Genomic DNA, 18040 nt, shown 5'->3' with positions numbered 1-18040 from the left:
CCTCACAACAACCCTGTTGTGTAGTTTAACAGAGCATGAGTGGTTGGCCCCAAGGGATCTGAACTCAGGCCTTCCCAGTTCCAATCTGAAACTCGGGAAAAGTGATAAGCTACATACCTTATATACTCGCGTATAAGTCTACTTTTTCAGCAGCTCCCAGGTAAGCCTTGGGCTGTCGCTTCGCTGCACTACAGGTGGCCAGTAGCTTCATTCACAGTGAATATTTAGTGAATAGGTGTGAATATCAATATTAAATTTATATGTTACAGAATTTTTGTTCAGGCCAGGAAGCTCCATGAATGCTAGGGAGCCATACTCATTGGGAAATCCGCACCATTGGAGCCCATGGTGGCAGGAATCCACCCCCCCCTCCCCACACACACACAGGGTGCCCTGGGGTGCAGCCACTGCCAGCACCTTTCTTGGCCCCCACCCAGTATTTTTGGAAAGCAGGTGGGACTTCTGTCCAGCTGAGCTTGCAGACCTGCAAAAAAGACTTGCTTTGGGGCAGCGGCTGCCATCACCACGCAAGCATCTTCACTGTGTCATGATAAGCTATCCGTGTTGAAGGAGAACCTGTAGGGACTTTTTAAAAGGGGGATCTTGTTGAGCCTCTTCCCTATGAAACTCTGAAGAGATACTGTCTGTGAGAGTTATATATTCCACCTCAGAACTTTTAAAGTTATTGTTGATATATTTAAAAAGCAAACCATATATTTAAAAAACAATTTTTATTGGTATTTATTTTTATTTTTGAAATTTACCAGTAGCTGCTGCATTTCCCACCCTAGACTTATACACGTCAAATGCTGCTGCATTTCCCTAGACTTATACACGTCCCAACTCGGCCCCTGCTCTCAGCAGAGGCCAATTTGCTGGAGGTCCCTGGCCCCTCCATGATGCGGCTGGCTTCCACCCGGGCCAGGGCTTTTTCGGCCCTGGCCCCTGCCTGGTGGAATGCTCTCCCTCCAGCTGTCTGGGCCCTGCGGGACCTTGGTGATTTCCGTAGGGCCTGCCAGACTGAGCTGTTCCGCCGGGCTTTTGGGGTTGCCAGCCGCTGATATGTGCACCCCTTTAAACATCGAGGCCTCTGCTGTTCCTCCTTTAGGGGAATTTTAAATTACGGGACGTCATTTGTATTTTTATCTACATTTTACTGTATTTAATGGAAAGGTTATAAATTGAGCGCTGCTTTTAAATTAAGGACCAGTACTATAAGTATGGAATTATCATGGTTTATTGTTTGTATTTCTGTTGTGAACCGCCCTGAGCCCTCCAGGGGAGGGCGGTATATAAACTGAATAAACAAACAAACAGACAGACAGGCAGACAGACAGACAGACAGACAGACAGACAGACAGACAGACAGACAGACAGACAGACAGACAGACAGACAGACAGACAGACAGACAGACAGACAGATAAGTTTTCCCAGTTTTTTGTAGTAAAATTAGATGCCTCGACTTATATGCGGGTCGACTTATACACGAGTATATACAGTAGCTGTTCTTTTGTCTCATTTTGGATGTTTATCACTATGAGTCTATGCAGAAGTGAGATATACAATATTTTTAAAAACACACAGAAAAAGTGATTGCCAAACCCCATCCCGCCCCAAGCTCCTTAGCACTGCCATACCGATCCGCTGCAGGTTAGGTTACGGTCGATCTTCTGGCACTGTGGATGGCAGGGGAAACAGGCACCATCTTGCAGAAATTCTCGAACATCCCTAAACAGAAGGGAGGAGACATGAAAACCCGGAGAACAGGATGGCACTGGAGGGAGAAGGAGATGTGAGCGCCCATGAAAGAGAGTCATTACCCTTCGTGGAAGCTACAGGAATCAACACAGGTTCCTTCACGACTGTAGTTACGGCAAGAGACACATTGGTCTGGGCCAGGCCCCCAACAGCCATCATCAGAGCAAAGAGGATCACAGATTTTTCCTTCTTGTACTAGTAGAAAAAGAGAGAATGGATCACAGTTGGGCCCCATTCTATATTGAAAACATTACTTCTTAGAAGCCTTACGCACATCCCCTGACCCATCTTCGGCAAAGTCACAAAAAGGGAAAAGTTCTTAGATTAAGTATTTTTATTCCCACAATTCCTTGGGAGCAGCAGGAATCCAGTTTCCTAGAATCACCTGCCCACTATCATATTTGTCGTAAATGACACTATTACCAATACTAATAAGAGAATGCACATAGTCTGCACGAATCATATAGGAACTGGTGAAACATCTGCTCTGAGTTCATTGTTGGGAAAGACAGATATGACATCCCCTTTGGTTTCTATTTGCTTCGTTGCTCTGATGTCACAGCAGGCAGCTTAGGCCAAGGCAACTGACTGGAGAGGAGAATTTGCATTCTAAACCAAGCTGGACATAGGATCTTATTGGAACACACAGAAATTCTTGGTAACTCTGACAGTTGCTATGTCAGACTACACAGGGAAGCCAGTGAAACCCAGGACAGTTTCAACAAAAAGGAAGAGAGTCTGCAAATCAACAAAACCTGAATACCAGCTCTAAAAAACACCAAAGCCAAAAACCAGAGACATTCAAAGGCAACTGCAAATGAACTCCACTGTTTTAGACACATGCTAATACAATTGCTAGTGCAATTGCAATTGCAAGTGCAAATACAGTTGTGAATGTGATTACAAATGCAACCGCAAATGCAATTGTAAATGAACTCCATTCAGACACATGAAAATGTGCCTCACCCCCCGCCCCAAGATGGAGAAAATACATACCCCATCAAACAATCACTCCACACAGTGCCACAGAGAGAAATACATCTCACCTCTTGACATACCTCTGAAAATGCCAGCTGTAGATGCGGGCAAAACATTAGGAGCAAAAACTACCAGACCACGGCCACACAGTCCAGAAAATCCACAACAGCCATAAAAGTACTGTCTAAATGCGACAGCATTTCAAGCAACATCTAGTTGGGGCTTAAGGGAAGGGCGCCAGTTGAATGGGGCTGGACTGGCCCACAAGGTTGGAACATTCATATACACTCTGCATTGCACCAAGGGAAATTATTCCTACACCATCTAATGTATTTGTGTTTGCACATGTGCACGGGGCAGACAGGAGTTCAAGCATGCAGGAAGAAACACCATGTGCCCCGAACAGTTTATGTGAACGTTATTAGATTAGGGTTCACTTTGCACCTTCCCTTAGTGATCCTGCTCTAGAAGGATCATTTTAATACCCAAGCATGAGTCGTCCTGTAAGGAAAAAAGGAGAATTCACTCCTTCAATGTCTTTGTGTGATGAATGCAGGAATTAACCATTCTCCCTAACAGCCTCTATGGAAACCCAAAAGCAATTCCCCTGAGAGGTAGAACTTTATGTGTGTGAATGTAATGGAGAACCAGGAAGCACCAAACTGCTGTTTCCCAGTATCCATCCCTTCCAACTGCCTCCACACTCACTGCATTCTGTGTGAGGTTTATTACTCCTGATGTCAAGGTCCAAGCGCCGGCGTGAGAGAACATCCCAATTGATGGTGTAGTGATAGCAAAGCTGCGGGTTCTCAGTGATGTAGACCTTGCCGGCGCTGATCCGTCGAAGGGAGCGGAAGCGCAACGAGGTCACATTCATGTTCTTCATGATCAGCAGTGAAAAACCACGACTAGGAAAAAACACAAGCGAAAGTCAGCCTCAGAAAAGAGAAACAAGGTTATACTGCATGGCTGGGAAGCAACACTTGTTTCTGCAGTTAAGAAGACTTTAGCAGTGCAAACCTCCCTGCCTCCGCAATTGGAATGGGCAGCTGCCAGACCAAGGCCAAGAACTGGTTCTGAAGCCCAATCCACATACAACGTATAAGAAAACTTCCATGCACGTGGGTGAGAAGCTAGATTTCAGATCACCCATTACTGCCCCTGTGGCTTTTCAGACCTCCATGGGACTTTGTGGCTCGCGTGCTGCTCTGCCGAAGGTGTTCTGAGTGAACAGGCCGTAGACATCACTAGGGAAACAGAAGGGACCACAAGGCCTTCCCTGACTTAAGAGCAAGGCAAAAGAGGCAGGACAAGGGTGAGACCCTTACTTGTAGAGGCTACGGCCGCCGATGGTGACCAGATTTGAAAAGATGCTGAAATCGTTCATGTGCTTGGGCCACGACTGGATGTTCAGGTAGCCTAGAAGCAAGAAAAGAAGGGCAACAGTTGAGGCAGCGCTGGTTTTAGTAGATCAGCCGACTTCCCTTCCTTTCTTCTCCTCCCCTCCCTCCTTTGCTCCCCTTTCAGCCCCTTTCCCTTTCCTTGTCTCTTTCTCTCCTGTGGGTTCCCTTTTTCCTGGTTTTTGCTTCCAGTCTCAACTCCTGGCAGACCTGAAAATTTTGGATCACTGTGGTCACCGGTCTATGAGCATTTACAAACCAACTCACCATTAAGGCCCCTTCCGCACATGCAGAATAAGGCACTTTCAATCCACTTTCACAATAGTTTGCAAGGGGATTTTGCTATTCCACACAGTAAAATCCAGCTGCAAAATGAATTGAAAGAGGACTGAAAGTGCATTATTCTGCATGTGTGGAAGGCGCCTAAGCAACATCAGTATTATATAGAGTGCCATCTTCCTAACTGAAGTTAGTGATTATAGTTTCAATTCTATGGTTTAACCAACATTATATATTTTTGTATGTATTGTCTGTTGGAAGCCTCCCTGAGCTAGAATTGCTGATGGGAACAAACATCTGGAGCACCATAGGTTGGCAGGCCCACTCAGCTATGAAACTGGGTGAACTTCAGGCCAGTCTCCCTTGGTCATCCTACCATGCAAGGTTGTTGTGAGAGTAAAATTGAATGGAGAACCATCTGCATGCAGTGCGGTCCTTGGGAGGCAGGATAGGGTAGGTATATGCCCTTTATTCATTTAAGTAAAAATGAATTCCACATTTTGTGGTTTTTCTCCCCACTGTGCTTGCACAGGATTATCAAATAAACACAATCCTGGGTTTCAGGAAGCCCTTCTATGGGCCATTTTGAAGACAGAAGTTGCTCGCATGAGGGACCCCACAGTGCAAGCCATAATGGGAAGACAATCTTAAGCAACAACTGTAGTTCTCTCTACCTCTCGAGGGAACTGCCCTATCAACGAGAAGATTCTAATCTCACACGCTGTTATTCAACACTCTCAGACCCACAAATCAGGTTTTACAGAGCAGCATCCCAAATGTATTGTCGAAGGCTTTCACGGCTGGAATCACTGGGGTGCTGTGTGGTTTCCGGGCTGTTTGGCCGTGTTCTAGCAGCATTCTCTCCTGGCGTTTCGCCTGCATCTGTGGCTGGCATCTTCAGAGGATCTGATGGATTGGCCATGCTGGCAGGGGCTGATGAGAATTGTAGTCCATGAACATCTGGAGAGCCACAGGTTGCAGACCCCTGCGCAATTGGCCATGCTGGCAGGGGCTGATGGGATCTGTAGTCCATCAGATCTGTAGTCCATCAGATCCTCTGAAGATGCCAGCCACAGATGCAGGCGAAAAGTCAGGAAAGAATGCTGCTAGAACACAGCCATACAGCCCGGAAACCACACGGCACCCCAGCACCCCAAATTTTCTGTTACACCGAGCTCCGCGTGTCCCAAGCTCACCTGTGATCTCTCGCACTGTCCGGAAGATGTTGAGCTTTTCTGGATCCAGTGCAGTTATATTATGCCACGGGTCTCTGTAGGTAGAAGGACAGAGCCAGGGAACTGGATTAAGACTGATCAACCCACGGAGGAGTCTGCCAGTGTTATTGCTCACATGACTAGCGGTGGGCACTTGGTAAAGCTGAGCTAAAAAAGCAGGGATTCAAACAACTGCCAGCAAATCCTGATTGGACTTCCCAGACCCAGTCTTCACCAAGCCGGCTGTCAATCCCTGTGAAGAGTGGGAGGGGGACCATCTCCCCCCAATCCTCGCAGAAATCAACAGCCAGCATCCCCCCCCAGCATCCAAAAAAAACCCCAATGAGAGCAGCTGGCACAATATCGATAAAAGGAATATTGTTAACACATCTAAAGGGCTTTAAAAAGGCTGGCAATCTTCAATCTTGTGTTGGGCGGGGCAGGCAGTTGGGGCCTCTCCTCCCGTGTAAACAAAGAAACACGAGAAGATTCTACTGCAAAGGCACCGCGAAGCAAAGAGTGTTGCAGGAAGAGCTCCATGCGTAACGGGCCTGGCTTTCTTTTGGCTATAGGGAAATACCGACTCCCATCTGGTGGGTACTTCAGCGTAGAGGGAGTACCATTGAGGCAAAAGAGACTTCTGGAGCATCGCTGCTTCATCAGCTAAATGGTAATCAAGGAGGGATAGAGGATGACGTGGCTGACAGCGGCGGAAAGAGAGTGAAATCAGTGGAGGGCCCAAGCAACTGACCTTACTGGCTTTCAAAAGGCTAACAGAGCCCTTCGGGGATGGGGCGGTATAGAAGCTCAAACTATAAAGAGTTGGCTATGAAGAAGAAGAAGAAGAAGAAGAAGAAGAGGAGGAGGAGGAGGAGGAGGAGGAGGAGGAGGAGGAGTTTGGATTTATATCCCCCCTATCTGTCCTGTAGGAGACTCAAAGGGGCTGACAATCTCCTTGCCCTTCCCCCCCTGGCAGCTTCCATGTGAGGGTGGGTGAGGAGCTGAGAGAGCTCACAGAAGAACTGGCAATGGCCCAAGGTCACCCAGCTGGCGTGTGTGGGAGTGCACAGGCTAATCTGAATTCCCCAGATAAGCCTCCACAGCTCAAGCGGCAGAGCAGGGAATCAAACGCGGTTCTTCCAGATTAGAATGCATTAGAAACCTGCTCTTAACCACTACGCCACCCTAACCCTAACCTTAACCTGGAGCAGGTTAACACCTGCTCCAGGGAGTGAACAGGGAGGATGTCCAAAAGAGCAGGACTTGGGGGGCAGATGATCTGAGGCCAGAGAAGATGATCAAGGGCTGGCCAAACTGGCAACCAAAAGGAATCTGGAACCTACTTGAGGTCTATGGGGATAGTAATCCTGCCCACTTCGTGGCTGCCGGCCACTAATCATACTTTCCCCCAGGGATATCCGCATCACAGCTGCATGAGGAATCCTACGTAGGGCTGACCTCTATGTGGCTGCCACCCAACTTTTCTGTCCTAGAGCACAAATAATTGCATTTTAATACCAGCCATCTCATTACTGCATGCCTACCCTTCCAGGCCAGTGATAAGAAAGTCCAAGTTGCCCAGGATCTTGGTGCAGTTGATAAAGCGGTCAATGTTGCTGGAATCCACGGTCTGAAACTTGCTCCCGGTTCCAGTTCCTTCACAGGCTGAAGAAGCGGGGCAAGAGGGTGAGTTCTTACGAGATGAATTATACCAGCTTATCCCCCCCCGCCCCCGAAAAAAATTCCCTAGGTTAATGTGAGAAGCAACAGTGACTATTCAATGCTCTGCTCTAGACAACTGGGATCAGCCCCCGGGTTGGAAGAAAAACAAGTTTCTAGCAAATTACAGTCTTTTCTCATTGAGGCTTGAATGATGTCTATAATTACCTTGGGTACAACGAAGGAGAACAAATTTTTGCCAGTTCCCCACTCCGGGCTATTGCTATGGGTCTGCTGTCCCTGAGGAACAGCATTTGGGGGGTATTTTGGAATGCTGCAGGAGAAGAGAATCTTTGAAGATTGCGCCCCCTGCTTCTTACATCTGCAGAATTTCTGGGTGGGATCCAAGCCATAGGAGGCATTCCCAAGTACAAAAAATTTATGAGAGCCCTGCGAAGCTTCAGTGTGAAATTTTGTAAAATTATAAAACTGTCTCTTTAAGAAAATTCAGAAGCAAGGGCCTAATACTCTCCCAGTCAACCTCAATGGAAGCCTTCCAGCAAAGACTGGGCTTCCATCCCTTGAGGATGTGTCAGTATGGATTTTGTGCACTGACGTGGGATAGAGGTGGCCTAGAGAGCCTTGTTGAGCCTTTGAGAACAGATACTGGTCACCACAAACAAAATGGCTGCTAGGGGGTAGGGCTGGGTCCCATCACTTAATGTTGGGAAACTCCACAACATGGGCAACTCGTTCAAAATTGGTGCTTCCCGCAGACACAATGGGACTACCTCCTGGGCTGTACGAAAGCACTTCCCACTCGAACAAAGTGGAGAAAAGCCAGGACTGGCTCTTAGCTTTAGGGAAGAGACGCATTAGGGAAGAAGCAAGTGGGCACCAGCAAACCCATCAGCAGATGCCACAACACACAAGGGACCATGTTGGGAACCACTGAGACTGCCTATAATGCCCCTTTCCAGCTACGTAATTCTATGAGCTTTTCTAAGATTGTTGGAAGTAACCAGTTTGATACGAATAAGTTCCTCACACCTAACAGGCACATGTGTTCTGTACTCAGGAATCAATATATATTAAAAAATCCAAAGCAAGAGTGATGCTCTCAGCCCAAGGAAATTTGTAGCATCATTTCCACTCATGGGTGGTTTTCCATTTCAGTTGCCAGACCAGGCCACGTTGAGTGTCACCCTTGCGGCTGTTTATTATCCGACGTACCTTTTGGACAGAGTCCCACACAGGGCTCGCATATCCTCAGGTCATTTTTTTCCACTTCCATTTTGTCGTTAGGGCACGTTCGGACACACGAGCTCTGATCCACCACAAAATTATCTGCAGAGAAAATGGAAACGAAGGAAGGGCAAGAAGATGAGAAACCAGGAGTGGCAAAGCCTTTGACTCCGCCTCCAGATTTGACAGAAAAGGAGCAGGAGAAATCTAAGGACAGGCTAGGAGCTAGGGTTGCTCTTCATGTTCCTGGACCCGAGTCCGAATATTCTGCATGGTAGCTCCTCCTGTGTACACTACTAGCCCATACATTGGGTTGCCTCTACCAGAGAGCCATAATGGCTGAACCTCCCCATGGGAAAACAGCAGACCGATCCACTGAACAGCTCCTATTTCAGTGTACATCTTGTCCCTTATTGCCATAAGCCCCCACCTGGTGGAATGAGCTCCTATCTAAGATCAGGGCCCTGCGATACACTGGGGAGTGCCACAGGGCCTGTAAGACCGAGATCTTCCACCAGGCCTTTTAGATCTTGCCAGGCGGCCTGATTGGAACATCGTGCCCTCCGATGGGTGTCTTTGAAGGGTTTTATTGCCATCTGTTTATCTTATTGCTTTTATTATTGTAAGTTTTAATTGCTGCGGCTGAATGTTTATATTGTTTTTATTGCACTGTTTTATCTGATCATGTCGTTCGCCGCCCTGAGCCCTGTTGGGAAAAGCGGGATATAAATTTTAAAATAAATTTAAAAATACGAAAAATAAATGCTATCTATGACTCACGTGGGCAGTTTTTCACACAGATGCCACCATACTGGTATTTGGTGTCAGGGTTGGGCTCCAGCTGGAATGTACGCTTATTGTAGATCAGTGGAAGGGGGCAGAGCGTTTCACAGGCCCCGCTGTCATTGAAGTTCCGGCAAGCCTGGGATTGAAGAAAGGGTGTTGGAGAAAGATGGACAAGACTTAGACCCCCAGCGTTCCAGGCCAAGATCCCAAAACACTCAATCCTGATCACAGGTTTCCTCTGATCATGACAGCGCATACAAAACGAGGTCGGATTGTAGAAATGTGAAGGACAGTTTAATATTAGGAATATATTATCGTCCCCCTGACCAAAGTGCACAAGAGGATTCTGAGATGGAAAAAGAAATTAGAGAGGCCAACAAAAACAAAAATGTAGTGGTAATGGGTGATTTTAACTATCCCCATATAAACTGGAAAAACGCATGTTCAGGTCATAGTAAGGAGAGAGCATTCCTGGATATGCTAAATGACTGTGGCTTAGAGCAGATGGTTGTGGAACCAACCAGGGGAGAGGTGATCCTAGATCTAATTCTATGTGGGACCCAGGACCTGGTGCAGGAAGTCAGTGTTGTTGAGCCGATAGGGAACAGCGACCACAATGCTGTCAGATTCAGTATCTCAGCATGCGAACAAGTGGCAACTACTAATGTAGTTACATTCGCCTTCAGAAAGGGAAATTTATCAAAGATGAGGGGGATAGTGCGCAAAAAGCTGAAAGGGAAAATCAAGAGAGTCAAAACTATCCAGGATGCTTGGAGGTTATTTAAAAACACAGTAATAAAAGCTCAGCTGGAATGTGTTCCACAGGTTAGAAAAGGCAGGACCCAGTCCAAAAGAAAGCCACCATGGTTAACAAGAGAGGGTTAGAGGAAATTATCAGAAAAAAAAGAAAATGTCTTTTAGAAAGGAAATGGAAGTCCAGTTTGGCTGAGTAGAAGAAGAAGGGAATATGAGAGGGAACACAAATGGTGGCAAAAGAGAAGCAAGTTAGCTTTTCGTAAAAGGGGAGGCAAAAAAAAAAAAGGATTAGCAGAGGAACGCGATGGCTATGAACCATCAAGACCAGCAACAAACAAGTTCTCCTTCTCAAGTACATCAAAAGCAGGGGAAGCCAGCAAGAGAAGCGGTAGGCCCCAAGTTAGATTGATCAAAGGAACAAAGGGTGTGCTAAAAGATGGCGGTGAGATTGCAGAGAAGCTGAATGAATCTCTTTTGCATCTGTCTTCACCCAAGAGGAGGTGAGGAACACTTCCTGCAGACCTGAACCAAGCTTCTTAGGAGGCCGAATCCGAGTGAACTAAAGCGAAGATAGTGGTAGACAAGGAGCTAGAAGTTCTTGGCAGCCATTGATAAACTAAATGTTACCAAATCCCCTGGCCCAGATTGCATTCACCCAAGAGTTCTTAAAGAGCTCAAGCATGAAATTGCTGATCTTCTCACTTTAATATGCAACTTATCCCACTGAAATCAGGCTCCATCCCTGAAGACTGGAAGATGGCCAATGTCACAACCAATCTTTAAGAAAGGATCTAGGGGGGACCCGAGGGAAATTACAGGCCAGTCAGTTTGACATCTGTTCCTGGTAGAAATTAGTAGAATCTATCATTAAAGATAAAAAAATTATTAAACATGTAGAAAAGCAAGACCTGCTGAGAAAGAGTCAGCATGGCTTTTGCAGAGGCAAATCCTGTCTTACAAACTTACTAGAATTCTTTGAGGGTGTAAACAGGCATGTGGACAGCAGGGTGAACCGGTGGACATTGTCTGCTTGGATTTCCAAAAGGCTTTTGACAAAGTTCCTCACCAGAGACTGTTGAGAAAACTCAGCAATGAAGGAATAAGAGGGGAAGTCCTCCTATGGATTAAAAACTGGTTGAGAAACAGGAAACAAAGAGTGGGTGTAAAATAGGAAGTTCTCACAATGGAGAGATGTAGCCGAGGAATTGGTGTCCCCCAAGGATCCGTTTTGGGACCAGTGCTCTTTAACCCTATTCATAAATGACCTGGAAGTAGGGGTGGGTAGCTGATGGTAGCCAAGTTTGCAGATGATACCAAATTAGGTAGGGTGGTGAGAACCACAAAGGGGATTGCGAAAGAGCTCCAAAACGGACCTTGATAAATTATATGAGTGGGCTCCAGAAATGGCAAATGCAGTTCAATGTAGCAAAATGTAAAGTGATGCACATAGGGGCAAAAAATCCAAACTTCACATACCACGCTACAGGGGTCAGTGCTATCAGTCACAGACCAGGAAAGGGATTTAAGGCGTCTTAGTTGATAGTTCCATGGGAATGTCAACTCAATGCATGACAGCTGTGAAAAAGGCAAACTCTATGCTGGGGATCATTAGGAAAGGAATTGATAATAAAACTGCAAAGATTGTCATGCCCTTATATAAAGCAGTGGGTCGCGACCGCGCCAGTACTGTGTCCAGTTCTGGTCGCCGCATCTCAAAAAGGATATTGAGAGGAGATAGAAAAAAGTGCAAGAGAAGGGGCAACAAGGATGATTGAGGGTTTGGAGCACCTTCCTTATGAGGAGAGGCTGCAGCGTTTGGGACTCTTTAGTTTGGAGAGGAGGCTGACTGAGGGGGGATATGATTGAAGTCTACAAAATTATGCATGGGGTAGAAAATGTTGACAGAGAGACATTTTTCTCTCTTTCTCACAATACGAGAACCAGGGGGCATTCATTGAAAATGCTGGGGGGAAGAATTAGGACTAATAAAAGGAAACACTTCTTCACGCAACGTGTGATTGGTGTTTGGAATATGCTGCCACAGGAGGTGGTGATGGCCACAAACCTTTATAGCTTTAAAAGGGGCTTGGACAGATTTATGGAGGAGAAGTCGATTTATGGCTACCAATCTTGATCCTCTTTGATCTTAGATTGCAAATGCCTTAACAGACCAGGTGATCGGGAGCAACAGCCGCAGAAGGCCATTGCTTTCACATCCTACATGTGAGCTCCCAAAGGTACCTGGTGGGCCACTGCGAGTAGCAGAGAGCTGGACTAGATGGACTTTGGTCTGATCCAGCTGGCTTGTTCTTATGTTCTTATGTTCTTAAATCTATTCCACAAAAGATAGAGCCTTTCTCCAGCACAAGGTCCCTTGTTCCAGTAGACAAGGCTCACCCATTGGAAACAGGCACCTCATGGCAGGGGAAAGCTCTGTCATCAACAGAATAGATACAAAGGATTCCAGTCCCTGCACTAATTCCATGAAGACACTCTTAGCAGGCTCAGCGGGAAAACAATGTTCTCATCACCATCTCTGTACTTGGAGATGACCTATTGAATAGCCATGACTCTTGAGAAGATGACATTGTAGCCGGATGCGGGAAGAAGTCAGCACAGGACGACAAGAAGAAGAAGAAGAAGAAGAAGAAGAAGAAGAAGAAGAAGAAGAAGAAGAAGAAGAAGAAGAAGAAGAAGAAGAAGAAGAAGAAGAAGAAGAAGAGGAGGAGGAGGAGGAGGAGGAGGAGGAGGAGGAGGAGGAGGAGTTTGGATTTATATCCCCCCTTTCTCTCCTGCAGGAGACTCAAAGGGGCTTACAAAGGGCCTTCCCCCCTCACAACAAACACCCTGTGAGGTAGGTGGGGCTGAGAGAGCTCCAAGAAGCTGCGACTTGCCCAAGGTCACCCAGCTGGCATGTGTGGGAGTGTACAGGCTAATCTGAATTCCCCAGATAAGCCTCCACAGCTCAGGTGGCAAAGCTGGGAATCAAACCCAGTTCCTCCAGATTAGATACACGAGCTCTTAACCTCCTATGCCACTGCTGCTCCTGCTGAGATAATGGTACACTTTGTTCTACAGAAAGGAAAGGTTAGGTAGTGGATGGACAGCATGACTGTACTGAAGGGTTCCAAAACATTTGGGGAATAGTATTATTATGCCAGCTGGCAGACAATCGGGGCTAATGAAAAACAGATTAAATATACAATTATCCCTTCCACATTGCTGGGGTCAGGGGCGCAATGCACTCCGCAATCTGGAAATCTATGTAAAAAAATTTGGCCCTCCCCTCTTACCAGAGAATGAGCCTAAATTTTGTCTTTTATGTTAACTTCAAAAAAAGAATGTGTGTATATTTATGGTATTAAAATATGTTTATACCATACATATACATATACTATACTTGTACTATATACTTGTACTATACTTGTACTATACTTGTACTATACTATACATATACTTGTACTATACTATACATATATTTTAGGAATTTCTGAGTTTCTAAACTTTTTTCTGTGTCATTTGCTGGCCTTCACATGTCATCTACACTTCTGCAAAACTCCCCCCCAAATTCCCATTTAATTTCTTATGGTGACCTGCGATGTATTAAAACTGCGATGGGGAAAGTTGCGATATGGAAGGGACAACTGGACAGGAAATAGTACAAAAGCAACCTGTCTTTAAAAATGCAAACATTGAGGTGCTGGGGAATTACAGGGAACACTGTGAGATTTGTGTAGAACAGTGTTGAGAAACGCAAGGCTCAGTACAGCAACTGTTTCCCTGCACAAACCTTGTGCATCTCTCCATTCAAGTACATCTCCTTTACGCTCCAACCCTTTCTTTGACCCATCCCGAACCCGCAACATTGTCCCCACAGAAAGCCAGACAAGGAGATAAGTTACATACAAAGCACTGTGTCTTGCTTGGCCCGGTGCATCCTCCTGCACATTCGCCGTGGCAACACTCATTGGGGTTAGGGCCAAAGCAACGTCCGTTACACTGAGGGGCGCAGATGCTCTTGGTCACTGTGGCAGAAGGAAAAATAAATTATTGGTGAGAAGGTGTTTGAGTCAGAATCTGGTCCTCCCTGCTGAAAAGGGCAGCTAACCCCCTCCCCACTTCCACCCTGGAAACTCCGGGCAAGTATATGACGTTCGGTACCCTGTTACATAGGCCCTATCCATTTATTGTGTAGACAGAGCCTGTATTATGGGATACTGAATGCCGTATACTTGCCCAGAGTTGAGTGTGTAAGTTGAGGCCATTTGATCAGGGATTTAGCTTTACTGAACGGTGCTCAAGGCTCACCCTGGGCACTACACCCCCCTCCCCCCGCAGCTACACCCTGACTCTCTCCTGGAGGTCAGGATCGAAGCACAGTTGAACACGGGTGAGCAGGGCTTGCCCTGACTCCAATATCCATATGGAGATCAGGAGGGCCAACCAGGTTCACCCCCTCTCCAATTTTCATGTGGAGATTGAGGGCGGGGTGAGCTGCCATCTCCTCCTCCTCCTCCTCCTCCTCCTAAACTGCACACAGAGTTCGGATCAGGAGCAGTTGCAAGAGGAAGCGTGGCCCTGCAATGCACTTCCAGGAACTGGAGCCCGGGGCTCCAGCCCCCCCCCCCCCCATTCCCCTAGCTATCCCACTGCATTTGATCCCTATCATGATCACCATTCCAACCCTATTCCAAGCGCAAGCCGCATTATGAATTCCACATAATTCTACAATTCATAATTCTAGAATTCACAATTGTGAATTCTACAATTCACAATTTTTGTTTTCAAGGGAAACCAGTTGAGGACTTCTGCACTCAGTTAACGCCAATCAGAACGTTGAAGATAGCAAATAAATATGCAACAAAAAAAATTTACAGTCAAGGAGACGTTCCTGGCATGCCAATATGGCACATGTATGTGTAGCTTTCTGACACTGGGTGAGAACTGTGGCATTGGGTACAGCAAGAAAGGATATTTAAACACAGGAAAGAGGCTGTGAGCCCTAACCTGGATGGCCCAGACTAGCCTCATTTCATGAGACCTCAGAAGCTAAGCAGGGTCCGCTCTGGTTAGTATTTGGATGGGAGACCTCCAAGGAATTCCAGCGTCGTTATGCAGGTGAAGGCATTGGCAAACCACAACTGAAGGTCTCTCGCCTTGAAAACCCTACTCGGTTGCCGTATGTTGGCTGAGCCTTGACAGCACTTTACACCCACACAAGAACATGAGAACTAGCCTGCTGGATCAGACCAGAGTCCATCTAGTCCAGCATTCTGCTACTCGCAGTGGCCCACCAGGTGCCTTTGGGAGCTCACAAGAGGCAGTGAGGAGTTATGCTGTCCTTCACAAATGAAGAACAGAAGGCAGACAAGTTTGCCCTTAATTCTCCTCCAACCACATTCCATGTAGCAATCAAAAATGCAGTGGAGCTGATATATGGGGGAAGAACCGCATGTCCCCGGAAACAAAATGCAGCAATAACTAATACTGGGAAAACGGGATCTCTCAGCAGCAGAGGAATTGGCTCAAAGAAAGATGCCTGAATCATGAGTCACCGAATGAGTAAGAACGGTGTGCCTAGATGGGATGGTACAATTCACAATTGTACCTATGTCTATCCATTCGTGTGTACAGCTGTGATCTACCTTCCATTTTTAACAAAAATAAAGCAGATGGGTAAAGGGAAGCCAGCCTGTATTTGCTCTGTTCTTCTGCTTTATTGATTTTTGTCTCCCAGCTTGGCTGCAATACGGGAAGTGGGTTAGGCTAGAACAGGGGTGGCTCTCCAGTTGTTCATGGACTACAATTCCCTTCAGGGATTTGTAGTCCATGAACATCTGGAGAGCCACAGGTTGCAGACCCCTGGGGTGGAAGGAAAGAACTGAAAATAAATGATGCACAGTGAGGTAAAGCCCAGAAGAGGACAGTTTAGGTCCCTTAACCCTAACCCCACCCCTGCCCTGAGATGTAAACAGGACAATCCCTCAATGCATTTCTCTCACTGCCAGCCAGACATATTTAATATGTCCAAAACTGTGCCATCATAAGCAAAAATTACATCCTTCTCAGTCCATTGATGTAATGGATTAAGAAAGGTGTGCAAGTCTGCTTTAGGATAGCAGCATAATTATGCTAAACGTTCGTAATGAGGAAGGTTTAACAGCAGGGGGAAAGCCACCTTCCCTTCCTATATACTTCCATTTAGGGCTGACATCTGGGAGACTTTTGGATGCAGGAGCATTTGGGGGGACAGAGATAGGTGGAAATGAAGGCACATGACACTCTGACGTCACTTCTAGAAGTGATGTCACAGTATCATGCAGCACCAAGGAAACCTCCGACCCTCCACGGTTTTTACTAGAGAGATGGGAAGCATTTTTAGAGCAGTGTGATGCCATGACATCACTCATCCAGAAGTGATATCACAGGATCATACAACATGACCCCTCCCTGGGTTTGCTCCCAATGCTCCACTGAGGTGGGAGGTTACTATGGCAAGTATGTCTGTTTCCAATGCATGTGTGGAGTAAAGATATAGTTGCCACCCTCCTTGTGAGGCCTGGAGTTCCCCTGGCATTACAAATTATCTCCGCACTAGAGGTCAGTCCCACTAAAGGAAATGGTCACTTCAGAGAACAGACTTTATGGCATACATCTCCAGTGAGTTACTACCCCAGACTCTGCCCTCCACAAGTACTACCCCCAAATCTGCAGGAATTTCCCCGGCCAGAACTGGCAACCCGACTTGAATGTCATAACTAAATTAATGATTCTGAGCAAAGGAGGTAAGATAATCTGGGAACTTGTGAACGAAGGTCTTGAATTTGAGGGGAAATCTTGATTTTGAAATGGTCTTATTTACAGCACAAACAATTCAGCTCCTGAGTCTCATTTCATCCCACTGGAGTTCTTTCTGCTCTACTGACCTCTGCACCACCACTTTGGCTGTTAAACGGGTAGTTACTTATTAACACACTACAATATCTAGTATCACCATGCAGACAGAACCACTAAAACAGGCACCACCCTTTTTTCTTTTCAATTTCTGAATTCTGGCCATTTAATACATGAAGACTTAGCTAGGGAAAACGGAGCCCAGCGCAAAATCTCAGTTTTGCTGCCCTCCAATGTTTGTTTTTGTTTTTTGTATTTTTTAGTGTTTTTTACCGTTTTCAGCCTGACAAGGGCGCAGTTTTTAGGCTAGCAGCATCACAATTTCAGGGTATCTTTAGGAGACTCTCCTGATGATACCAGCCAGGTGAAGTTTGGTTCAGGGGGTCCAAAGTTATGGACCCTCAAAGGTGTAGGCCCCCCATCTCCTATAAGCTCCCATTGGAAACAATGGGGATGGGGCACCCCCTTTGGGAGTCCATAACTTTGGACCCTCAGAACCAAAACTCAGCTAACTTGGGTGGCATCATCAGAGTCCCCTGAAAACTCCCTGAAATTCTGGTGCAGGCCAAAAACTGAAAAACACTAAAAAATACAAAAAACAAACCTGAAATTTTTGCGCCCCCCCCCCAGGCGCGAGCCCAGTGTGACGCGCACCCCCCATCCCTCTTGTAGCTACGCCTCTGAACACATGCCAAGTGTCAGATGATTCAGGCCCTTCTGAACTCTTTCCAGGGCCTTTTGACTCATAGACCACACACAAGATCACTGCGATGCTCACATTTTTGACAGTCATCAGGACCAGGACCCCAGCAGCGCCCATTGCAGTTCTCATGACAGGGAGGGCCTGTTGATGTGGGAAAAGAACAGTGCATTAGGCAGAGGTAACGAGTGCATTAGGTCAAAGTAAGCTTACCACGCATGACACCCTATTTGCTCTGTGATCTTCCCGTTTCTTAAAATGTCTCTCTGTCGCTCCACGCAAATACCATTTTAGAAAGTTTAGGTGTTGTTCAGTTTGAATTTGTGTGACCTTGTGGATAGAATATTGGAATTTTACAGAGAAGTCCTGG

The 18040-nt window shown here is 46.4% G+C and overlaps 1 protein-coding gene across 1 annotated transcript in view; it reads right to left on the bottom strand.

The window, feature by feature from the left end:
• The window catches only part of ERBB3 (erb-b2 receptor tyrosine kinase 3), a 132864-nt gene that overhangs the window by 36814 nt on the left and 78010 nt on the right, over positions 1-18040 (bottom strand). Inside the window, exons 5-14 of the mRNA XM_048490667.1 lie at positions 17749-17814; positions 13983-14101; positions 9315-9456; positions 8523-8636; positions 7175-7295; positions 5613-5686; positions 4066-4156; positions 3446-3645; positions 1822-1954; positions 1639-1729 (exon numbers count right to left, since the gene is read on the bottom strand). Coding sequence (XP_048346624.1) covers positions 1639-1729; positions 1822-1954; positions 3446-3645; positions 4066-4156; positions 5613-5686; positions 7175-7295; positions 8523-8636; positions 9315-9456; positions 13983-14101; positions 17749-17814 — 1151 coding nt within the window. The remainder of the gene's footprint in view (positions 1-1638; positions 1730-1821; positions 1955-3445; positions 3646-4065; positions 4157-5612; positions 5687-7174; positions 7296-8522; positions 8637-9314; positions 9457-13982; positions 14102-17748; positions 17815-18040) is intronic.

The sequence above is a fragment of the Sphaerodactylus townsendi genome, linkage group LG03 (assembly GCF_021028975.2).
Source record: "Sphaerodactylus townsendi isolate TG3544 linkage group LG03, MPM_Stown_v2.3, whole genome shotgun sequence".
Taxonomy (NCBI): Eukaryota; Metazoa; Chordata; class Lepidosauria; order Squamata; family Sphaerodactylidae; genus Sphaerodactylus; species Sphaerodactylus townsendi.
Note: the sequence above shows the minus strand (reverse complement) of the source record. Positions and strands in the feature narration are given on the sequence as shown.